General features: G+C 40.4%; 11 protein-coding genes and 2 non-coding genes across 13 annotated transcripts; 7 read left to right on the top strand and 6 right to left on the bottom strand.

The window, feature by feature from the left end:
- Positions 1 to 171: 171 nt before the first annotated feature.
- Positions 172 to 2,487, top strand: ELG1 (Elg1p; the record flags this gene model as incomplete). The annotated part of the gene is made up of 1 exon (XM_037288570.1): positions 172 to 2,487. The coding sequence occupies one exon, from the start codon at positions 172 to 174 to the stop codon at positions 2,485 to 2,487; it is 2,316 nt and encodes a 771-aa protein (XP_037144465.1).
- Positions 2,488 to 2,546: 59 nt separating this feature from the next.
- On the bottom strand, positions 2,547 to 3,539 carry SPT3 (transcriptional regulator SPT3; the record flags this gene model as incomplete). The annotated part of the gene is made up of 1 exon (XM_037288569.1): positions 2,547 to 3,539. The coding sequence occupies one exon, from the start codon at positions 3,537 to 3,539 to the stop codon at positions 2,547 to 2,549; it is 993 nt and encodes a 330-aa protein (XP_037144464.1).
- Positions 3,540 to 3,679: 140 nt separating this feature from the next.
- On the top strand, positions 3,680 to 4,669 carry THI80 (thiamine diphosphokinase; the record flags this gene model as incomplete). Its single annotated transcript, XM_037288568.1, has 1 exon — positions 3,680 to 4,669. The coding sequence occupies one exon, from the start codon at positions 3,680 to 3,682 to the stop codon at positions 4,667 to 4,669; it is 990 nt and encodes a 329-aa protein (XP_037144463.1).
- A 681-nt stretch (positions 4,670 to 5,350) lies between these two features.
- HG535_0Dtrna6G lies at positions 5,351 to 5,421 on the top strand. Its single transcript has one exon. It is a non-coding gene; the product is annotated as a tRNA-Gly (tRNA).
- Positions 5,422 to 5,643: 222 nt separating this feature from the next.
- LSC1 (succinate--CoA ligase (GDP-forming) subunit alpha) lies at positions 5,644 to 6,630 on the bottom strand (the record flags this gene model as incomplete). Its single annotated transcript, XM_037288567.1, has 1 exon — positions 5,644 to 6,630. The coding sequence occupies one exon, from the start codon at positions 6,628 to 6,630 to the stop codon at positions 5,644 to 5,646; it is 987 nt and encodes a 328-aa protein (XP_037144462.1).
- Positions 6,631 to 8,223: 1,593 nt separating this feature from the next.
- HG535_0D04410 (uncharacterized protein) lies at positions 8,224 to 8,703 on the bottom strand (the record flags this gene model as incomplete). The annotated part of the gene is made up of 1 exon (XM_037288566.1): positions 8,224 to 8,703. The coding sequence occupies one exon, from the start codon at positions 8,701 to 8,703 to the stop codon at positions 8,224 to 8,226; it is 480 nt and encodes a 159-aa protein (XP_037144461.1).
- A 734-nt stretch (positions 8,704 to 9,437) lies between these two features.
- ARP8 (Arp8p) lies at positions 9,438 to 12,020 on the top strand (the record flags this gene model as incomplete). Its single annotated transcript, XM_037288565.1, has 1 exon — positions 9,438 to 12,020. The coding sequence occupies one exon, from the start codon at positions 9,438 to 9,440 to the stop codon at positions 12,018 to 12,020; it is 2,583 nt and encodes an 860-aa protein (XP_037144460.1).
- A 131-nt stretch (positions 12,021 to 12,151) lies between these two features.
- On the bottom strand, positions 12,152 to 14,689 carry SFL1 (Sfl1p; the record flags this gene model as incomplete). Its single annotated transcript, XM_037288564.1, has 1 exon — positions 12,152 to 14,689. The coding sequence occupies one exon, from the start codon at positions 14,687 to 14,689 to the stop codon at positions 12,152 to 12,154; it is 2,538 nt and encodes an 845-aa protein (XP_037144459.1).
- Positions 14,690 to 16,412: 1,723 nt separating this feature from the next.
- On the top strand, positions 16,413 to 17,216 carry PRE6 (proteasome core particle subunit alpha 4; the record flags this gene model as incomplete). Its single annotated transcript, XM_037288563.1, has 1 exon — positions 16,413 to 17,216. The coding sequence occupies one exon, from the start codon at positions 16,413 to 16,415 to the stop codon at positions 17,214 to 17,216; it is 804 nt and encodes a 267-aa protein (XP_037144458.1).
- Positions 17,217 to 17,748: 532 nt separating this feature from the next.
- On the top strand, positions 17,749 to 20,517 carry HG535_0D04370 (uncharacterized protein; the record flags this gene model as incomplete). The annotated part of the gene is made up of 1 exon (XM_037288562.1): positions 17,749 to 20,517. One exon carries the CDS (start codon positions 17,749 to 17,751, stop codon positions 20,515 to 20,517), a length of 2,769 nt encoding a protein of 922 aa, XP_037144457.1.
- An 82-nt stretch (positions 20,518 to 20,599) lies between these two features.
- On the bottom strand, positions 20,600 to 21,199 carry MET28 (Met28p; the record flags this gene model as incomplete). Its single annotated transcript, XM_037288561.1, has 1 exon — positions 20,600 to 21,199. One exon carries the CDS (start codon positions 21,197 to 21,199, stop codon positions 20,600 to 20,602), a length of 600 nt encoding a protein of 199 aa, XP_037144456.1.
- A 1,734-nt stretch (positions 21,200 to 22,933) lies between these two features.
- On the top strand, positions 22,934 to 23,007 carry HG535_0Dtrna3N. The gene has a single exon. It is a non-coding gene; the product is annotated as a tRNA-Asn (tRNA).
- Positions 23,008 to 23,078: 71 nt separating this feature from the next.
- On the bottom strand, positions 23,079 to 23,537 carry INO4 (Ino4p; the record flags this gene model as incomplete). The annotated part of the gene is made up of 1 exon (XM_037288560.1): positions 23,079 to 23,537. One exon carries the CDS (start codon positions 23,535 to 23,537, stop codon positions 23,079 to 23,081), a length of 459 nt encoding a protein of 152 aa, XP_037144455.1.
- Between the last annotated feature and the right edge of the window lie 324 nt (positions 23,538 to 23,861).

The following is a 23,861-nucleotide window of genomic DNA, read 5'->3' as shown; positions in this document are numbered from 1 at the left end:
TAAAGTAGTCGCGTTTAAATTGGATTTTTTTTTTCTATTGCAGAATTTCACTTGTGCGCTCGCTAGTCGCGTGTATCAGTATTACGCGTACTTCAATTTGCACAAGGATAAAAATGAATTGAAATGTTCTAAATTGAAGAACTGGGGAAAGATAGCAGCCCCTTTGACGCCATGAGTCATGCCGTTTCTCTAACGGAACTTTTGGATGGTAACTCGAAGAAAAAAAAGCTGGAACGACTTATCGTCAATCCAGACGAGCCGCTAATATCAGGAGATGAGTTACATAGTGACAACTCTGGTTTACAGGACGAAGATATAGACGCAAGCTCAATGGTAATATCAGAAGATATACTGCCACCAGTAAAGAAAACGAGTTCTCAAACGCTGGCTGAAAAGGAGCCACAATCAGTACAAGATTTTCTAATGAGTAGAAAAAATAAAAGGAAGGTGGAACCGATTGACGACTTAGACAATACTGTTATTATCTCATCAGATATTGAAGAAACCAGCCAAGATGGAGTATTTGTTGATAATGTCGAATTTTATGAAAAAAGCAGTTCGAAGCAGATGCCAAGTAAAGTTTCATATCCCGCAAATTTCAAAACAACAAGGTTAAAGGACTTGTTCAAAGACCTAAAGCAAGCCCCTTCGAAGCCAATTGAATTAAATTCTGCTACAGTTACTCGCACCCTTGATCGTGATGGAATAAGTAAGAAGAAACGCAAAACGTGCTCAAAACCCACATCTATCGAAGCGCCATTCCCGTCTAAACAGTTGATAGAACCTGATAATGACAATATTAAATACAGAAAGTTGCACATATCTTGCAAAAAAAGAAATCTAACAGACCAATCGACCTCAAACTTTGAATCTTTTGAGTATGAACTGCTGACTGCAAAGGAAAACAAACAACACAATAAAATGTTCACAAAAATATCCACAAATAACGAAAAACATGCCTCCCTATGGACACGTCTTATGAAACCGAAATCAATCAATGATGTTCTTTTGGATAAATCACTTAAGAGTAACGTCTCTGCATGGATCTCTCAAGCTTTTATGAAGCTAAAAAGACCAACCACAAGGCATAAACTTTTAAAGAGGCAGAGAGTAGAGGATAAAACGCCTCTAGATGATTTCATAGTGAACGATGAAACGGATGAAGACGCCACTGGGATTAGAGAGTTTGTACCTATCATGATTCTATTCGGAGAAGGTATTGGCAAGAATACACTGATTGAGGTTATAATGAAACAGCTCGGAGGGCATGTTTACGAAATTGATACGTCTTCGAACAGATCCAAGAAAAACATATTTGACAGCTTGAAAGAGTTCTCAACTTCTCATTATGTTAAAGGCAAGGGTGCCAAGGGAGTCATATTATTCGATGACGTTGATGTTCTTTTCAAAGAACATGACAAATTTTTTTGGCAAGCCGTTGAAAGAGTGCTTTTAGGCAGCAGGCGACCAATATTATTGCTGTGTCGCGATCTTAACTACATTCCCTATAGTATCGTTCGATTAGCAGCCGATGAAGGTGCACTTTTCCATGCGAAAAAGGTATCAAGCCAAACTGTTATCAGATTTTTACAGCGATATTGCCAAAGGCTTGGACTCGATATCAGTGTACCCATATTGGAACTACTTGTGAATTCCAATAACAATGACATAAGAAAATGCCTGATGGAACTGCAATTTATATGCACTTTCCCGGGAGGCTTTTCTGCTCAAAGTGACGAAAAAAGGGATTTCGATCCGGGCGATCTGAACAAAGCAGCATTATATGCTGATAGCATCTCCTCATGTAATATCCTTCTCACCAAAACTGAATGGATGTCATCAATAGCCCAGCACGATGATTTAACCTTGATGTCACCACAAGTAGTCGCAAAATATAATAACTTTAGCGAAGACCAAGAGAAGCTTCGAAACGATTATTTGATAGATTATAGACTGCATCTTCTGAACAAAATCAACCATCGAATGTTGCCCTTTGAACTTAATATTGCTAAAGAAATCAACTCAACACTCAAAAAAATATATCCATTATTTGAGGTTCGTCATCTTAACACACAAAAAAGTTTTAATAATATTTGCAGAGCAGCTATATCTTACTTGAGCACTAGAATTGATTTCCAACAACAAGGTACGGAAGTACAAGCAAGACGAACGAGAAATTCCAAAAAATATCAAGAAATTCTAGATAGTTTTGATGGAAAATATGCCCAGACTTCGACAGAAGAGAACATCAAGCATGACTTTGCTGTTTCAGTAAGCAAAAATATCAAGGAGCAAGTGTATCCATTTGCATATGAAATAGCCAAGTCGGATGCTCTATCTAAAGAAAAAAATAAGCAAGTATTTCTGGACGCTTCCAAAGGAGTTGCAAAGGACCAGTATGATGAACTTGTGTATAAGTTGCTAGCACATGGGGCAATGAAGCCAATATGGTTCAAAGGAAATCCGAAACTTGTGATAGACAATTGACATTAATACATTTATTGTGGTAAGATTCTAGAAACCACATACAAATACATAAAGCATAACTACATAATAACTGGTCTTGAGTTTAATTTACCACCTCTAAAATTCGTCAATGCTCTGTGCTTCATATCTATGGTTTGAAGTATTCTCCACGCCTCTTCCACATGTTTCCGTTTAAGTGGGTTCGCTACATTATCAGGACCATCAAAAAGTCTCTTTTTCCTATGTATATTAGTAATCTCCAATTTCAAGTCAGGAGCAGATTTTTGAGACTTGTTTTTTTGAAGCTGTAGTATTTGTCCTTGTTTTTTAATTCTTAAGGCAGTTTCGGTTAAAGAGCAAACAATTTCGAATGTCAGGAAACCTAGAATATCAATCACATCGTCGTGTGGTTTACTGTCTGTAAGCTGAGATATTCCTGACCATTCCTTGAATCTTTTAGCTTTTCTAAATGTAAAACTTGCTTGTCGACAGTCAGACCAATGGACATATTCCTCTTTAGTCATATTTCTAGTACGATCATCAGCAGTTTTCAACCTTTTTAGAGTTGCCATATTTGCTTCCCTTTCATCTTCGTCCAGCTCATCGTCGTCCTCGTTTTTTTCCAGGGGTTGTTCATTGAACATGAATTGCAACTCCCAAGGTAGTTTGATCTGAGATTTCTTTACTTTCATGACATTACCCCCTTCTTTCTCATCCTTTTCAGGACCAGCCTTCTTTTCATCATCTTCGATTCCCCCAGGACCTGAACCTGACCCTGCTGCTGCCGCTGCATCTTGATCTTTAGCATTTTTACGCAAATCTTTCCATGAAAGATACGTTCTAAGACGGTTTACCTTAGCCTTATCATGTCTAATAAGAAATATTACGTCTTCTGGTAAAATTGATTTACTGTTACGCATCTGGGCTGTCTTTGTTGACTGTAGTAGTATTTCTATGACTTGTCCTCTCACTATATCTTCAATCAAAGACGTAGTCTCCACGGGGGCCTCATTCGTTTCCCCTGAGACAAACATCATCTGCTGTATTTCTAAACGATATTTATGTTTATCCATGGTGGTAAAGATGTGAATGAGTATCTGTGTTTGATTCTTTAATATCACTTTTGAGCACTTAAGTTCATAAATCACCTTTGAATCAATTTTTGGCCGCCATGCCCCGAGCGAAATGAATCGTGTATACAAAAGTCACTTTAATGTTGAATAAAGTCAGCAATACTTCAGGAGCTCTGAACACAAGTATCAGAATGGCTGAATGGTGTATAGAAAATGAAGACAGGATAGATGTTTCAGCGACTCAGTCAAAATATTCTCGTACGGTAAATCTGGAAGATTATGTAAATCCTCCTAAAAGTGAAAAAGCAGCACTCTTAATACTGAATCAAGCAATTGGCACACCGAATTTATTCCTCAAACTATGGAATAAATATCCATTAAGAGTCTGTGCTGATGGTGGTGCCAACCGTCTTTACGAACTTTTTGAAAAGAATGAGGATGCAAGATCAAAATATTTACCTGACTACATAATCGGCGATTTTGATTCCTTAAAACCTCACGTAGGGGAATACTACCAGAAATCAGGAGTACCGCTTATCAAACAAGAGACACAATATTCAACAGATTTTTCAAAATGTTTGTGCTTGATAGCGCTACATATCTATTCAGGCAGCTTTAGAGACAAAATAGTTAACCAACAAACAATTGAAGCTTATTCGGGAATTCACGATCTATATGATGCCATGCTCAAAGATTCAAATATCATAATCCCCAAAAGTATAAGGCTACTGGCTATTGGTGCTATAGACGGAAGATTTGACCAAACGATTCATTCTATAACTCAATTGTACCAATTATCAGTTAAAGAGAGCCTATTCAATCTATGTTACTTGAGTGCCACAGATCTCATTTTTCTAATATCGCCCGGAGGAGTACTGATTGAGTACTCAAAGAAATTTCGAGATGAATGTATTGGATGTTGTGGTCTCTTGCCCCTGGGGGGGCCTACAGAGATTTATGAGACTCGTGGTCTGAAATGGGATGTTGGAAATTGGTACACAAGCATAGCATCTGGCAAGGTAAGCAGCAGCAATCGGTTTTCAGGAATTGATAAATGTTTTGTGGATTGCAAAGAAGGCATTGTTATGAACATTGAAGTATTTACTGATAAACTATACAACTATATATAGACCTAGTTCCTATTAAATGTTATAATTAAAGTGAGAGCAAGCTAGCTTCGGAGTCAGAGATATATTAGCTTGCTCAGAAATTGGTGACAGTATTGTGATTCTAACTTATAGAGATAGATAGGTCCTGGATTTCCTATATCATAGAATGGGATAAAAATCAAATGAAATGAGATTGGATATCTGGAAAAGAGGCCAGTATTTATACCTCACATTCTGCACCTGAGCCATAATCAGGATAATGAATAAAATATTTTCATACCTAGCAGTTCATAGGCCATGTTGCCATGAAGCTATATTTCTACTCTTCATGAATCTAATGCAAAGCTCGTAATTTCTTACTTCATGCCATAGATTCATCCATAGTCAGATCCCTGAATTGTGAGCGTCTCGCGATAGAAATTCAGCTCACAACTCTCTAGAATCGGTTGATACTCGGTTAGGGCTTCATCTGACTTCATTTCTTTTGTTGCATATACCAATTGTCGTGTTTCTGGTTCTTATGAGTCATCTCTTTCATATATCTTACAATCTCGATTTATATTTCAACAATCTATGTTTCAACAGATCTCATTTTAAGGCTACATTAAAGTGTCATAAATTAGCTTACAAGCTGATGGTGAGCCAAGTGATCTCAACGAGTCATATGGAGCTAGTATCACTTCCAAATAAAAAGAAATAGCAGCATGCATGGTCTAGTGGTAGAATTTACGCTTCCCACGCGTAAGACCCGGGTTCGATTCCCGGTGCATGCATTTTTTCGTATGAGCTGCTCGTAATTTTTCCACATGTCATAAATGGAAACTCCATGGTTGAATTTTTTTTAATAGGTGTTGAGATGATTCTGCATTCGCTACTGTTAACCGTTAATGGGGCCCAATTCAGATCTGCTTAACAATATACTATGAAAATTTAATAACATATATGATAGTATATATAAAAGCAATGTGCCCTTAGGCTGAAGAATATAAATTAGCTTATTTCAACTTAGCAAACTCGTCCAGTAAAGCTTTACCAAGATGACCAGGCGATTCAACTACTGCAACACCGACTTCTCTTAGGGCTTTCTTTTTGGATTCAGCATCAGTACCTGAACCTTCTACGATGGCACCAGAATGACCCATTCTGACGCCCTTCATTTGGCCGGCAACAGTACCTGCAATAAACGACGCAACAGGTAATGGATTCGATCTTGAAAAATTGAATTCTTTCAAGTACTCAGCCGCTTCTATTTCTGCTTTACCACCAATTTCACCTAGCATGATAATACCTTCTGTAGTTGGATCTTCCATGAACAATTTCAAAGTGTCAATAAAATCTGTACCAGGGAAAGCATCTCCACCAATACCAATAACCATGGTTTGGCCTAAGCCGGCTAGAGTTGTTTGTTGAACTGCCTCGTAGGTTAGAGTTCCGGATTTAGATACAATACCGATTTTACCTGGTTGGAAGATCTTGGTGGGTTGGATACCGATTCTAACCCGATTTACTGGACTTATAATACCTGGGCAATTTGGTCCAACCAATCTAGTCTTGTCTTGTGATTTCAGCATTTCCGCGACGTACAACATATCGTGCTGGGGGATCCCCTCCGTGATGCAAACAGCTAATGGAACCTCAGCTTCGATCGCTTCCCTGATAGCAGAGGCTGCAATTGGTGGTGGAACGAAGATTCCACTAGCTGTGGCACCCGTTTCCTTCATGGCATCCTTGACCGTCGCGAAAACAGGTTGGCCCAAATGTGTCTGACCAGCCTTCTTTGGATTGGTACCTCCAACGATATTGGTGCCATATTCTTGCGAAATTTTTGCATGGAAAGTTGCTTGCTTACCTGTGAATCCTTGGATGATGACCTTTGTATCCCTGTTCAGCAATAAATTCTTAATAGTCTTGTCGTTTGGGGTGGCCTCACGCGAGAATAAACGACATAGGGGTCTCCCTCTAACAGCTGATGTTCTTAGCATGATTGATATAGTTGTCCGGAAATACTAACCTAACCGCCAGTTCAATAGATGTCAGAAATAAAAATACAGAAATGCACGAATATCGTGTTAATTCGTATCGAGTTTAAAGATCAACAAAACTTACTACTCGAGCAAGTCAGCCGTGCCAATTGAAGTTGATCCAGATATCGGAAACCTAAGCACCTATTCAACAATTGATCACAAGTTGATGGATTATCAAAAGATTAATAATAAAGCTATCAGTTTCTCGTTTCCTGATTCTTGTTTCCTGGTTCTTGTTCTTGTTTCCTGTTTCTATTCTGACCTCGAAGACGGTGATATTTTCCGATTCTCGTGGTTTGGGCGGTCAGCTGCTTGGTCCTACAAGAAGATTACGAATTCGTCCGAAAGTATTCCAAGTTCCCCGAAACTGTCCGAGGTGTCCGAGAAGACACTTCGGGTGTTTTTCTCAAGTCCCACCCATCGTAAAAAATGGATTGAAAGTGGGGAAAGAAAGAGAGACGAGTCAAGATATCACTCGGGTAACACATGTACTTTACCCGGCTTTGAAATGTTTATATTCGCAGAGCGGCCCAACGGTACAGTCCGAGTTACACACTGAGTACTCTTAATAGTCATTGTGTACGAAGTCGACGCTTAGAGGTAGTCCTGTAGTTACGTTTTCTGGCGCGGCGGGTGGTTGGCATCGAACCTGATTAGTTGAGCGGGTACGTCCACCAGATCGTATGTATAACCAAACCAGTCATTCTTAGATGAGAATATTTTACTATACCCTCTTATGTAGTGTGACAAGATTGTTACTGGACAAGGGAGGCGTAATCCGAACTCATATCCAGATCATCTTCACCTACGTCTGACAGAACAAACAAAAAGTCGTCATTCTCGGAGGCACAATTCTAGCTCTTTGTCTTGACGACCATACGTTGCAAAGCGATTTCTGAGCAGCATCGCTCTTTTCGTGTTGGCGCTACCTAAAAAAAACAATAAATGCTGTCCTTACGCATCTGTCTTCCACTAATAGTGAATGTCCTCTCAACCCCACAAGTACTGACTTAAGAACAAAAGAGGGGAACCGCGGGTCGAAATAAATTTGGACAGATCGAGCTTCTGGATTACCACCCGTTTCAAAGCATCAACTACAGATCCTATCGTTATCTGAGTTTTCTCTTGTAAAAGTCCCATTCTTCGCTGCCCAACCACGTCAACGCGCCCACGGTAGGTCTCCTTGGCATACTATGGGAAGCTTGCTTATTTCCGCTATTGATAGGCTTGCGCTAGGTGTAAAATCGAAATGACCTTCCAAAGCTAGTTCAATATGCTCCGGTCCAGCTAAGCTACACATTCAGCAAAACCGTTTCATAATGTAATAGAAGGTAGCCGGCTTCGGAAGGCGAATGAAGTCTACATTTTGAAGATGATCGTTGAGATAACTGAAAATTGAACATCATCTCTACGAAATATTGAAGCAAATGTTGAGTATGAGCGTCGAGTTCGATCTACCGCTGTACCTTTACGTCGACTTTGTCATACTGAGACGACTTTTGCAGCACCTCCAACCACCGCAGGTATCGATCTCGATATTTCAAGTACGCATCAAACTGCTTCCAAATGGACAACCATTGTGCCCCTGTTGTGACGGGTATCAGTGGCAACCCTCTTCGAAGAGTGACGCTCATAAAAGGGTAGTTTTGTAAGCAATTTAGCCAGCTTCGTTAAATTGATGAGTACCCTACCGATATTTTTGTAAATCTTGAGAGGTTTATCTGTTGTCTTGAATAAATTGTTCAAAACGTGGTTGCGGCAACGAATGAGGTGACAGCCATTCAAAAAGCGATGGACCTCCACTTTTAAAACTTTCATATTTGTCAAATAGAAGTGCGCACAAGTGTCATTTGCAGCGTTGTTGGCAGTAATCGTTGCTGCTTTTTGAACAATCTGGTACTTCATTAAACCTGCCACTATGGCTGTCAAAACATTTTCACCGCTGTATCCAAAGCCACCGACGTCTACATAGTCCTGAAGGTGACTGTTGTGAGCTTGCTCTATCACTAAGAAGTGACCCATAATCGACATGCTTCCATAGATTTCGCGTATACATACTCTCCCTAAACCATTTTTGCAATGTCAGCAAGTGGCAATTCTCTGGCCTCTTTCTTCTCATATGCTGAAGTGACACTAAGCTTTGCCTTATAATCCATTTCAAATGCTCCCCTTCCACAGTAGTTGTGCCACTCTGACTAGAGCCGCAATCTAAGCACTGGGGGAATGCTGGCTATCGAATGCTGGCTTCCGAAGCTGCGGTTCAGTTCATTGATTAGCGTATTCGCTTCTTCTTCGCTCATTTAAAGATAGTAGATATAGGGTCTAGGAACGAGAATAATCTTTCTAACTTTTCATATATGCTAGCCGCTGTTGTAATATCCTGAACATATGTTCTAATTTCAGCTCTTTCGCGTTTACTTGATGTCCGGGTAGTGTTATTTAGCAGCACTATTTTCGAACCAGTGCCTGATAGATTGGACAAGTATCATGACGGGTAACAGAATGGGTGCTACAAAAAAAATGCTGTATACGAATGGAGTTGATAGGTCGTTACCCGACACAAACCCTGCCGAATGCCTACCCGCGCTGAAGAACCTTGTGATATTTTGGGTTGTAGTGTTGTACGGTACTCTGCGGGTAACCCATCGTTTTCTTCAATATGGCTTTACTTAGAAAAATTCCAAGCTTCTAATCTCTAGAATTGAGATGAAAGAGAAGACAATTAATGGTTGTAGGGCTCAATCGATCTCAATTTTGGCGCAGGTATGAGTCAGGAGACAAGAGAATCTAGTATAGTGTATGAAGATCCTATAGATATTCCACTAGAGGAGGAAGACGACGACGAGGAAGACGAGGAAGATGAGCAGATTGGTCACAGTGAAGACGAGGAGGATGGCGGTGGCGATGATGATGATGATGACGACGACGAGGATGACGAAGACGATGATGATGATGGCGACAATCAGGGAAGTGAGATTCTGAGAAGCAGCACCGCAACGCCGATCAGTCGTCCTAATACGGTATCGGAAACTGGAGACACTGACGGCAATGATGGAGATATGGAGGATGGGAAAAGATCACCCTCTTCTTCACAGGATAGAGTAAACAAGTTTGCGAAACTGGACCCTACAAAAGCGCCTCCGGGCAAAAAAGTCCCACTGCATCTTTTAGAGAAGAGGAGGTTGGGTCGTATCAAAGCTGCAGAGGAATTTGCTAGAAAATTAAAACAGATCGGTATCGAAAAAATTGAGGCCAATACTTTGCCCCCAACAGGCCTATTTCAACCTGTTTTATTGATCAATCAGAAAAATTACTCATCTGATTACCTCAAAAAAGATGAACAGGTGTTTGCACTACGAGAAAGAAAAACTATTAGAAATAATGCTCAAGTGTCAACAGTTAATAACACACCTGATGTAACTGACCTAAAAAATAGTCAGACGGAAGCTAACGATATCATAAATAATCCTGATGAAGACATTGACTTGAGTGATGCAAATACAACAATTGTCATACATCCAGGCTCAAAGTTCTTGAAAATCGGATTTGCGAAAGATGAAACTCCTACCGTAATACCGTGTTGTACGGCTATACCAAAAAGTGAACTTGCAGATAAAGAGAAAAGTCCAAAGGCACCTAAAATATCGAAAGAACAGTCAGAGAAATTCGAAAATGAAAAATTGGAGATTCAGCAAAGTTTCAGAGATAGAATGAGGTATTACAAGAGAAAAATGCAGCCAAATTCCCGAGAACAAGTTTTAAGTTATAATAAAGCCTCTAAACCACAAATAATAGATTCTAAGGGTGACCCGCAAAGAATAAACTGGATATTAGATGGAGACAAACGTTATTACGGCGACGAAGCCATCAAATGCTCACTGGAAAAATTTGTCATTAGGTATCCATTCCACAATGGAGGATCCTTCAATATCTCTTCACCATACTATGCTTCTTTGCAGGATCTACTAAGCGACGTTATTAAACTGTTGGAACACGCATTTTCAATGGAAAAATTCAATCTGACACCATCACAATTCTCCCAATATAAAGTTGTACTCGTCATACCTGATTTATTCGAGAAAAGTCATGTTGAACTTTTCATCAGGACTTTACTGACTGAAATGCAATTCCAGGCTGTCGCAATCATTCAGGAATCACTTGCAACATGCTATGGAGCTGGTTTGAGCTCTTCGACATGTATAGTTAATATTGGCGCTACTCAAACTAGTATAGCATGTATTGATGAAGGCACTGTATTAGAAAACAGCTTAGTGAATCTAAACTACGGTGGCGATGATATAACGAAATTATTTGCAATTTTTTTAATGCAAAGTGCATTTCCATATAAAGATTGGGATATAACGTCACCCCATGGATGGTTATTGGCGGAACAACTGAAGAAAGACTTTGTCACGTTTCAAGATGCTAATGTCACAGTTCAGCTCTATAATTTCAACAACCGTGTACCAAAGGCACCACTAGAAAAATACGAGTTGAAAGTATTCGATGAGGTTATGTTGGCTCCGCTAGCGATTTTTTATCCAGAAATAATTTCGACTTTGCATTCCACTACCAAAATGAATGAACAAAAGAACAAAATCTTGCAAGCTCAACTTCCTATCTCAAAAGATATATTTACTGAGTGTGTTAATGACTGGAGATCATATTCACAAAATGATTGTTTAAACGGGACATTATATTGTGGGAACAATAATGATGTCGATGTAATCACGAAAATACTGGATTTACCCACGAAAATTGAAGACTTTCAAAACGAAGCCCCAATGAATCCTGATATGAGAAAAAACTATACTCCATTAGAAAAAGCTATTGTTCAAAGTATCACAAATGCAAGTATTCCGTTGGATATCGCTAAAATGTCAACATTCTACTCGAACATTTTAGTAGTGGGTGGTGGATCAAATATCCCAGCGTTAGATTTTATCTTAACGGATCGCATTAATATATGGAGACCAAGGCTGTTAAGTTTAACTACATTCCCAAACTTTTATAAGAAAGTTTTAAAACAGGCAAAGGATATGAGAGCAACTGTTAAATCCGGAAAGGCAGAAGAAGAAGAAGAAGAGATGAAACTGAAAGTTGACTCAATGATAAAAGAAGAATTGCAAAAATATTGGGATAGTATAGAGGCACAAAATGGCAATGAACACTTATTGCCAGTCAATGTACTTCCTCCACCTCGTGATATGGATCCCTCAATGTTAATTTGGAAAGGTGCAAGTGTGCTAGCACAAATCAAACTGGTGGAAGAATTATATTTGACAAGTACAGATTGGGATATTCATGGTAGCCGAATTTTACAATACAAGTGCCTCTTCACATACTGATAAATATTGATATGTGAAGGAAAACTATTATAAATAAAAGTTATTAACAATTATTGTTACATAGGTGAGATGAATAAAAAAATAAAAGAAAAGGTAGTAAAAAATGTCACAATAAGCTCATAAATGTATAACTATAATTTTACTCTTTTTGCTGAATTCTCTTCTTCATTTGTTGAAGCAGCTGAGCCTTCTTTGTTAAGCAAGGAATAAACACCGCTGCTCCCGCGGCTACTACCGATATCTGCATTAATCGACCTTGTTGGAATTGGGCTTACGATATTAACTTGAGCGTCAATATTAACGTCATTGACAGTTGATGTTAATTCACGCTTGTGAAAAAGCTCAGACATACTATTGTTGTTCTCTGGTTCTGCAGCTTTATAATTCTTTTGACTAAATGCATTTGATGGTGATTGTCTATTTTGATGGGAGTTATTATTGGATTCGGACGTTGTTTTTTGGTTATAATTTTGTAAAACCGTGGATTCATTATTACTATTAGCACTACTATTAGGTTCATTAATTGAATTGTTATGCGAGTAAAAAGTCTTGAATGGTAAACCAAGCGTTGCACTATCTTTTGAACCTGTTAATTCGGTGTTTGAAGCATTTGAAATGAAATTTTCATTTGCCAGTGAAACAACGCTATTACTTCTACTACTACCATCACTTTGAACACTATTTCTTTTGCCATTCGCCGCTACTGTTGTTGCATTTGATTTTGATGGTTTCATAACAAAAGTACCGTCTTTAACCGATAAACGAGTATTTCTCTTTATGGTTGTTGCTGATGACAAATTATTTGATGTTTCACTATTGTTTGAATTTTCGAATTTAGGAGCCTTTGTTGAGTTCATTAATGGAGATGGATTACGAACAATTTGACTTCCTGGAGTATGACTTGTATAATATGGTTGTCTGACAGGTGAAGAAGTTAAATGAGGAGGTATCATTGCATTTATTGGTGGTGCAGAAGATAATGGATCCATTAAAATACTCATATTTCTTTTCGCTGAAGTCTGATGACCGTTACTCTCGAAAGGATTCATCATCATCATTCCTGATGCAGCAAAATTATCAGTAGCTAAAAACGGAGGACCAGCTGGTTGAGGAGGATTTACAGTTGTTCCTGGTGGAGCAGGAACTACGAAAACATTAGGTGCTAAATTTGGAGCTGTCGGAATTGAAATGGAATTTGTAGATGCATGAGATTGGGGGTGTGGTTGGGGCTGCGGTTGCGGTTGCGGTTGCGGTTGCGGTTGTTGCTTATGCAGTGGTTGTGGTTGTAATGGTTGCTGCGACTGCTGTTGTTGTCGTACAAAATCTGGATTTTTTTGAGAACGAGATATCAAGCTCGCCTTAAACTTTATCAATTCTTGCTCCAAATTATTTAATTCGATTTCATTATTCTTAAGCTTTTTCTGAGAATCGTTGCTCAATTTCTTTTCATCTATATGAATACTGATTAGCTCGCGATATGTGACTGATGAATTGTTGTGGAGGGAAATAAAGCTGGCTAAAAAGTCTAAAAGTTTCGTCATATCGAAACTCAAATTTCTAAGACTTTCAAGTTTTTCTTCATGCTTCATTTGTAAATTAGAGTAATCATATCTTAAATCGTTAAAGTTTTGTGATAATTCGGAATATTTCGTATCGAAATTATGTTGATGATACCTCTGGCTGAAAAAAGAGTCAGTCGATGGGTACGTAGAGAATGCAGGACCATTTGCTGGAGTAACAGCAGATTGTTGATGCGATATTTGCGAATGTGACCGCGGTAATGCTGGTTGTTGCTGCGCTTGAGCGGGAACCTCTAAATCTGGATTCGACATGAATTGAGATCTTTGCCACTGTTGTAACTGTTGATGATACTGTTGCTGTTGTTGTTGTTGCTGCTGGAGTTGCTGCTGCTGCTGCTGGAGTTGAATTTGCGACGGCTGCGAGGGAGGTCTCGATATTCTCAAGCTTTCATTTTCTCTCTCCCTGTCATCGTCCGCCATACCACCCGCAAACGCACTGTTTGGGTTGGAATTTTTTCTGACGCTTAGAGGCGTGATGTTTCTTGAAGATCTTCTCTTGATGAATTTCAGTCCTTCGATATCGCCTTTTTTGAAAAGCCCCGTGCTATGCCTGAATTCCCATATCTTTATGCCGTCGGAATCGACTTGCGGGCCTCCGTGCGCACTCGGCGGTGGCGGCGGCGGCTGTTGCGCTGAGGACGTGGTTGTCGATGTCTGCACATCCTTGTTGTGGTCGTTGGACACCTTGTGAAACCCATACATGTTCAGCTGACGCACAAAACTAGCGATATTGGTGTGTTTGAAATACGTCGCCAGCGCCCGGCTGAACTGCTCCGTGGGCCTGATCAGGAACGACAGCCCACTGGACGACCACCATATCAAGTCTTTCAGGTCGTCGTCTTCCAGGATATTGTACAGCTTGTGAATGAACACTGTGTTCTGCAGCGGACCGTGGCCCGCATTGCTGCTCGAACTCGACGACCCCGGTGTCTGGCCCTGGCCCTGGCCCTGGCCCTGCCCTTGCGGCTGACTCGTGGCCGCCCCCGTGTTCGCCTGCGGATTGTTCCCGCACAAGATGGACGCTCTTCTGCCGCTGCCCGTCCCGTGGACGCCAGCGGCACTGTCTTCGGACCTCTGCTGCTGAACCATGCCTGGCACTATCCTTGCACCAAGGGTGGATCCAGTCGTCGTAATATAGAGATTAAAAAAAAAGCACAGCTCCCGCCCGTATACCCAAAAACCAAAAAAAAAATCTACCTTTTCAAATCAATATTTCTATTTTTCCTGGGGGAATCTAGTCCTGAAAATCACTTTTCTCCTTGGGGTCGTACACCAAATCCTTTTTTTTTTTTTCTCGCTCTTCACTTCCACCAAGTCTGTCCTATTTCTCACCGGAAGCACCGCAAAAACACTGATGTCTATATACAATAAGTATCACTATCGATGTTCGCGTCAAACTTCAAATAGGGAAAAGGACGAAAACTCGAAAACAAAAAAATAAAGAAACCGACAAGAACACCGCAAAAAGGTGACGAATTTTAAGCCAAGTGATGCAAATCTTTCTTTTCAATGTGGAACAACCGACCAAACGATTGCCTTTTATTGTTTCCTGCAAGCTTTTCTAATGTGGCTAATCGCTTGTGAGAGAGAATTGACAACTTCTTGCTGCGCTTGTTCCCCTTTCCTGTTCGTTTATGCTTTTGGCAATGTAGTTAGTTTACCAGGCGATAGTAATAAAAATAATAAATGTGATTTTCAAGTGGCGTCTGACCTGAAAAGGCGAAGAAAACCCAAAAAACCTAAAAGAGAACAGCTCTGGAAAACGGACACAGAACAGAAAATCCCAAGGAAAATCCCACCAACTGACCGACCTTGTGCAACCGACGGCGCTCTGCAGGTTTTCCTGCTGCTCGCCTTCCCTGTTTGTCTTGCGCTGGCCTGAGCTGGCCTGTCTGTCTGTCTGTCTGTCTGTCCAAAATCTCTGTCCAGAATCTCTGTCCAGAATATCAGTCAAAAATGGAGAAATCGGGCACACTTGGGGGGAAAAAAAATTTTTCTGGCGCTGTGACTTGCGTGTATGAAACAATATCTGGGAATGAGGAAGGGAATGCGCACGCGAATGGCGTGGGAATGGCACAGTATGATTACTAAAGTTGAGCGGTGTGGTGCAATGGGCCCAGTGTCAAGCGGATATGACAGTGCCGTGAAGAATGGCAAATGATACCGGAATAAAGTTTGCTTTCTCAAGCAGTTTTTACCTGTTTGACTTGTTGTAAATTGCTTTACCTGTTTTCACTTTCGGCCGAGGCGGGACAGAAAAGACGCACAGCAAAAGATGCTTTCGGGCAAGTGACGGCGGAGGACGCACAATAGTATGCATACTGTGTGCGTCCGAAGGGGAGAAAATACCAAGAGGAGCAAAGGGAGGAGAAGTGATGTGCCAGCCCGGGAGAAAGAAGCGCGCGGGCGGACAGAGAGTTTCAGTCTGGTGTTTCACCAGGGGAGAATGTGGGATTTGCCGGCGCAGGGCCGAGGGGCAGGGAGGGCACGGTGGCAGGTGGCAGGTGGCAGGTGGCAGGTGGCAGGTGGCGGATCTCCGGCGGTGTGCGGTACGGATCTGCACCTGGTTTTGGTGGACGGGTGCAGGGGGGGCGAGCGGTGTCCGGGCAACAGGCAGCGCTGGGTGTAGGGTTGGGGACTGGGAGCCGGACGGTGTCCGGTGTCCGGTGTCCGGGGACAGCCCCGGACAAGGACCGGTGGTGCCCGCCGACCTGGGTTTTGCCACCTGGAGAGCGTAAAGGTTCGCTAGATACAAGACAAGTGCAACCCACACGGTTGGGCGCCTCTGAGCAGCCAGGACATCGGGACAAGTATGAGTGGGTACGATAGAGCATTGAGTATATTTTCGCCAGATGGCCACATCTTCCAGGTCGAGTACGCAGCGGAGGCCGTCAAGAGGGGTACGTGCGCTGTGGGCATAAAGGGTAAGCAGTGTGTGGTCCTGGGCTGCGAAAGGAGGTCGACTTTGAAACTGCAGGACACGAGGATCACGCCATCCAAGATATCTAGGATTGACAACCACGTCGTGCTGTCGTTCTCCGGTCTGAACGCAGACTCGCGGATCCTGATCGAAAAGGCAAGAGTGGAGGCGCAAAGTCACAGGTTGACGCTCGAAGACCCGGTTACGATCGAGTACCTGACGAGGTACGTGGCCGGAGTGCAACAGAGGTATACGCAGTCCGGAGGTGTCAGGCCATTCGGTGTGTCGACGTTGATCGCCGGTTTCGACCCACGAGACTCGACGCCAAAGCTGTACCAGACAGAACCCAGCGGCATATACTCTGCCTGGACGGCGCAGACGATCGGGAGAAACTCGAAAACCGTTCGAGAATTCCTGGAGAAAAACTATAACAGAGACGATCCCCCGGCGTCTGTAAATGATTGTGTCAAATTGACGATAAAGTCGCTGCTAGAAGTTGTCCAGACGGGTGCCAAAAACATAGAAATCACAGTGGTCGAGCCAGATTCAAAGATTGCCACTTTGAGTTCTCAAGAGATTGGCAAGTTTGTCGAGGAAATAGAACGGGAAAAACAACAGAGCCAGGAGGAGCACGAGAAGAAGAAGAAATCCGCATCCACACCAGCAGCACCAACGCCAGCTACAGCGGCACTATAGTATACTCATGTATGTCAACGTATGTTAATATAGTATGTACTGTAGTATCATCTTTCACTACATTACCTGCGCTACCCGGCTTCCGCTTTGGCCTCGTCGTTTCTTTTTGTTTTCTCGAAACCCATTTTTCTTGTCCATTCGGCAACCAAAAAAGAAATCTGGAATCCCGGACAGGTTTTCTTACCTGATGAAGCCATCAGGAAAATCTGAACTAGATCTGTATTCTCCTTTGGTATGCTTTGAAATTAACAAGCGTTTTCTTCAATACATCGGTTTTTACGTCTCGTTGTACACTTCACTCAGCACATCTATCAGGTCGTTTTTTCGTTACGCTCTTGAAATTTCAGCCTAAAGAACGAAGGCTTTATTTAATTCTAACAATTTGCAAATTGAATTTACAATAGAAGGCCTCTCCCTAGCAATTGGAAGTGGAAAAGCTGCTGAAGCTGGATCCAAAATAGAAAAATAACTCCTTTTTCGAAATAGTATCAAAATTCAACAAGTCTCGCTTTAGTTCATAGCTTTCTCTCCGATGAGCACGTTATATGGTGCACGAGATATGCGAACACACCCTGATGGCAGCCCAACGAGTGTGGTTTTGCCAGGGGGCACAGTTGCAGCCCTTTCTCACCTGCAGGACATCAAAGAAGAAGAAGACATAGAATTAACCAAGCTGGACAGTAACGGCAGTTGCTTGAGCAAAAATAAAGGCTCTCCGAATTCATCTTTATCAAGTGGTGGACGCCACCAGCTCGAGAGCACTACAATTAGCTCGCACAGCGTGTCCATTCAGAATGATAAGCTAAGTATTATTGCTGGAAAAGCGGGAAGCATCGACGACCTATCGCTGTTACCTCCATTACCAAACACTATTGAAAATGTTATTTCTACGCATCCATCATTGACAGTACGGGATGATCTTGATAATGAAATCAGTTCACGTAAAATCGACATTAGTATTAGCAATGATGATAATAATGACAGCATTGGCAACGGCGATGGCAGCAATAAATTCAATGAAAGTCATAACAACAATAATAACAACAATAATAATAATAATAATGATAATAACAATCATAATAACAAGAATAACCAACTGCATATCGATCGAGTAAACGATCAACCTCATAGCATTATAGATACTGATAGCATACAACCAGGAAGTCTGAAACAACAGCTTAGAGATCCGGAGAATTTTTTGAGCACCATCGAACATGATAATGATATTATGAAGGGTCTCGGTGCACCATTCGACCTTTCGAAAGCTCTGGAGATTCCTACCTCCTTTAAAACAACACCAGGAACAATGGGTAACAATCCTCTCGGCGGCAATATCAAGAATCAAGAAATTAGTGTGAATACTACTTCTACTGATGCTAGCAATAGCGTCGGAGTCGGCTTTGGCATTGGGAATTTTAACTCCACAACTCATTCATCAAATAATAATAGTGATTCTTCCACTTCAATTATTGCAACACCCAAGACCAATTCATCTAAAAGAAAGGGCTCAAATGTTTTATTGAGCTCTGACACCCATAATGCATTATCACAAGGTTCATCACCAATCGATCTATCACAATTCCACGATTCCAAGATTAATGGATTAAGGAGTAATAGTAATTCAAATCCAACAAGTTTCCAATACTTCTTACCCAGTTTTAACGCAGGACTAGATGCTACATCACTCGAAAGTAGTACAAACGAAAATTTCAATCCCTTCTCTTCAAAGATATCAAATGATAAAAGATCAAACAAAAAATTTAGTACTAATAATAGTAGCAGTAGCTCATTTTCCAATGCATCGGTATCAGATGAGCTGTTATACAAAATACCACCACCAAAATTGCAGAGACCATCATGTTCACGCTCACGTTCAAACTCAAATTCGAACTTAGTATCGTCAACACTTTCGTTGGATGGACTGAATCATGAATCATCCGTAACATCAACGAACACTGCAACTAACAGTTTTTTTCCTCGTGATTCAAATAAAAACATTAAAAAATTACCTTTATTGAGAAGAGCTTCGACTGCATTGTTAAGGAAAACCTCGATGAAAAATAATGGCACAAGTAATTTTGATAAGGATTTTCAAAGAAGTAGAAGTGCATCAACAACACCAATATTACCAAATTCTTCATTTTTTGATGCGGACTCGGTTAAAAGAACTCCACCTTTAAATAAACAGAAATACTGTTCATCACTTATGGAAAAAGACGACAGTATAGATTACTTCCCAAAATGTCTATCGGATGCTGAAGAAGATGATTTACATTATGTTACACAACTAAATGATTCTTATAGACCACCGTCAAGGAATCCTTCAATTCGATCCCGAATGCGAAAGGGTATTTCCAGGATTATGAGCTCAGGCGGGTCCGTTAAAAGAGCAGTATCCTCATCATCTCTGAAAACTGATATGTTAGCACAGAATGAAGACAGGATTGGGAAAGGAATTGGTAATGGCAATGGCCAGTCAAATGATAGTGAGATGAACATGAGGATGACTCAAGTAACAGCTCTTTCGTCTCCACTTGAAACATTTTCAATTGAAAACCGTATAAGCCCGAAGAAGAAAGATGCATTAGTACTAATGGGTGAATCTTGCTCAAATTCGAGTTCAACAAAACGCAGTTCACCAATCGATGTTAGATCAAAAGATCCTATTACAAACGTTACACCAATTTCTACTTCAACAATGATGTCACCAGTGGCATCAGCGGTAATGCAAATAAATGATAGTTTGGACAAAAACGATGATGCCAGTTCAACGGGGCATATTGAGTTAACCAATGAACAATTTAATAGTTCAACGGATAATGAAATACACGGTTTAAGGGAGAAATGTAGCACTAAAAAACTACAAATGGGAAAAAATGATGATGAATATGATGTAACTGTCGATTTGGATAAATTGACAAAATCTATTCCGGTAATAACTGTCACGGATAAAATTAATTCGAGATCCTGTGTATCAATTCAGCAACAGTCAAATATATCTTTGGATGCTGTGTATATGGGACGTGGGAAGAAAATTCATAAACAGTTTTTTTCTGGTACAGAAATAGGTTCGAAAAATGGGTCAGATAAACCAGAAATGATGACATTAAAGGAGTACGTGGGAATTTTGATGAAACAACAACAAGTAGAAGATGAGAGATTGGCTTTACTCGAGAGAAATTTTACTGAATCTGGTTGGTGTTCCAAAGATGATATAAGATCAATTAAACAAAAAAGAATCATCATTAGTAAAAGATGGGCTGAAAGAATTTCTTTCTATCAAAGCAAGCTAGATTATTGAAAGGAGAAAAAAAAAACTACTTTAAACATTTGCAAAACTTGCTATATGTAGTCGATAATTAAGTATTATTTATTATCCTTTTTTATAAAGGTGAGGCGGCATTGCCACTCTTAATTCGCTCTAAAAGTTCCTTAGATTTTCTTTCATTAAGCTCCTCCAGTTTGGCTTTCCAATGACGATTCTCTTCCAACAAGCGATCGATATTTTTGTAGAGTCCATTGATTTTGGCATTCAATTCTTGAATTCTGTTCAATTTCTCTTGTTCTCTCAATTTTTTACGGATACGAAATCGTGCTGAGGCTTCAGTATTCCGTCTCCTCTTGTCCACATGGTTTGTTATAGCATTATCCTCTGCATTCCCCGATTTTTTTACCTCATTCGGCTCCAAACGAGTTATACCCAAATTATCCGTCTTATTTTTATCATTATTATTTTCTTCATTGCGCATCTCTGGCACCTTCAAGTTCAAATCTATGTCTAAATTTTGAATCTTTGCAATATCGCCATTATTTATTGCATCTATAATTTCCTTCCCATTACCACTACTTACCAGCAATAGTGATAGTAATCTTGACCCCAGTTCAGAATTGCTCGATATCAAATTTTGCAAGTCCTGTGATACTTTCAAAGATGATATATTACTTTCATCAGATTCATTGTTATTTTTTTTCCCTTTTGTCATGCTTATTTTATAAATATGTGTCTGAGATGACTCTTTTGTCTTCGCTCTAGATTCTTCAGCCGGCAAAAATAAAAGTCAGTATCGAGATCACTTACGCAGCTACCCACTATTCATACAATCCGCCCAACACTCCAGCAACGGGTCTGTAGAATCAGGCTGTTAAACATTACAAATAGTTAGAATAGCTTTAGTTATGTCTACGCCCTTGCTCATTTTGAAATTTTTTTTTTTTTTCGTCCTGTGAGAAACTCCTTCTAATGACGCATTTTCGCCAAAACTGTGGTGGTGGAGCCACTGCTTGATTTCCCGCCAAGTTGTATTTATAGGTAAACGTCGAAGGGGTCCTACCGGCAAGACGTTGGTACAAGAGTCTACCATCTGCTATACCTAATCATTATATGGCAAATTGTGTCCTTTTGTTGTTAATTATCTCGAGCTTCGATCTAAATTATCCCAGCGTTAGGTAACCGAACCCTTCGCACTAGCGATGGAATCCAAATCCAAATGCTAAAGATCATGTACAAGTGCAATGACTTCTGCGTGAGGTACGCCTATTAGCTGCACCCTAACGTTTTGTTGGAATGACAGGTACAAAACTGACATATCATTACACATAGTCATTTTCCGAGTGTTTTCCCAAAAATCCAGTGCCAGTCGTTTCAGCCATTGCTATTAAACGTGGTTATCTCATTATGGAGTGGGTGACATTTTACCTTCCTTCGCATGAAACTCTGTGGAAGAGCACGCTCACTCAGGTATCTGAAAATATCACCACTTAAAATAAATGATGCCATTGAACCATCGAGCATGACGGTAGTTGAAGATTTTTTGAGAGATCTTGTCCTACTCGGAACATTAGGCACTAATTTTTTTCGAAATTCGTTATTCCATGTAGTCTTTAGCACAACTGTTATTCTCGCCTACTGTCATTAATTTCTCATCTCTGAGGTTCCAATTGTTAGGGTCGCACGATATCTAACAGCCAACACCATTCTAGAATCAATTGATATTCCGCTAGGATTGCATCTGGATTCATGCGATTGACTGTGTCACTAGAAATGCCATTATGAGCCGACTCTTGCCTGTCTTGTCATCAATCTCTGTTGAAATATAGATCGATATTATAAGATATATGAAAGAGATGACTTATAGGAATCAGAAACAAGACAATTGGTCTGTAAAACAAAATAAACGAAGCCAGATGAAGCCCTAACAGAATGTCAATCGATACTGGAAAGATATCGGATGACAGTCTATCGCGAGACGTTTACAACTCAGGAGTCTGACTACGAAGGAGTCTATGGCATGGAACATGAAATAACAGTTGTACTGTGGATTCTATGGGACTAGCAATGGTGTGATGACGATGAAAATTCTTCACTCGTCGTCCTTTCTTATGGTTCAATAGGTGCAAAATGTCAGGTATAAATAGTGACGTATTTTCAAGATATTAATCTAAATGGAATCAGCTTTATTTCACTTCATGATATAGGAAACCAAGGAATTATATATCTCTATAATTGAATGTCATAGTATTATCATCAATGTCAAACCAAGTTACTATCGACAACGCCGAAGAAAACATTCTTTCCAAATAGAAGAAACCCTTCTTTTCAAATAATCTCTATTTTCACAGGAATGTTAACTTCATTTTAATGATAATGGAAGGCAGAGTTCCACTGAAAGCCAGACGTACAGGAGAGCTGGACAACTACGAGACATCACAAATAAGTAGACTCCATGGCCAAGCTGGTTAAGGCGTGCGACTGTTAATCGCAAGATCGTGAGTTCAATCCTCACTGGGGTCGTTCTTTTTGTTAAAAAATGTGTCTTCTTAGGATATTCTTTTTTTTAACACTATATACTGATGGGGAGATCTTTAATTAGAACTAGGTAATTTGTCTATCATATGCACGTCCTGTAGTTGTGGTGACGATTTCTGCTCTTCCCGCAGGTCAGATTCGTTGCAAAATTCCCATATAAGATGTTCAGGTATTTTTTTGTTTGAATCAGAACTGTAGTTCTGTAAAAGCTGACTTCTCAGATGTCTATTTCGCCGATAAATCCATTTCAGATAATTCATCGTCTTCAAATATATCACCATTTCCGATCTGTTCTCGTTGGGACGGAGATCTGGTACTATGTTAACCAAGTCATCATATATGGCCCTAACCAACTCACGTCTTCTCTTTTCGGATACAACGTGGTTCTTTCGTACCTCGTCCAGCGACAAATTGTTCATCTTCTTTGCTCTTGGTTTCCTCTTCTTCGCTTTTCCTTCATTCTCTGTGACAACCTTGGCACAGGCCACTCCATTTTCCACTGCCTTAGGATTCATTTCAGTAACTGCTGTAGGAAGGCTTCGGAGTCAATGATATTTTTAACTATAGCTTTCCCGTATTCGAATCATGAATATTTGTAGCGCACCTGTCAAACTTCCGATTTTTTCGCGAAGGGACGCTAAGAAATCATTTTTATATGACAGCGTTATAAGCAAGTCTGAAGAACTACAAAGATATGAGATATCGCACAGACACTGTATCATTGCAATATTTTGCAGAAAAAAAAGGTGCAGAAACTGAACAGATATCAGTCTCTCAAAACACTGAGACAGTCTGCGATCCCATTTTTCTACACCTTCTTCATACGCTAGTATTAGCTA

This window comes from Zygotorulaspora mrakii, chromosome 4 (genome assembly GCF_013402915.1).
Source record: "Zygotorulaspora mrakii chromosome 4, complete sequence".
NCBI classification, from domain to species: Eukaryota; Fungi; Ascomycota; class Saccharomycetes; order Saccharomycetales; family Saccharomycetaceae; genus Zygotorulaspora; species Zygotorulaspora mrakii.
The sequence above is the reverse complement of the archived record's forward strand: the minus strand, read 5'-3'. Positions and strand labels throughout refer to the sequence as shown.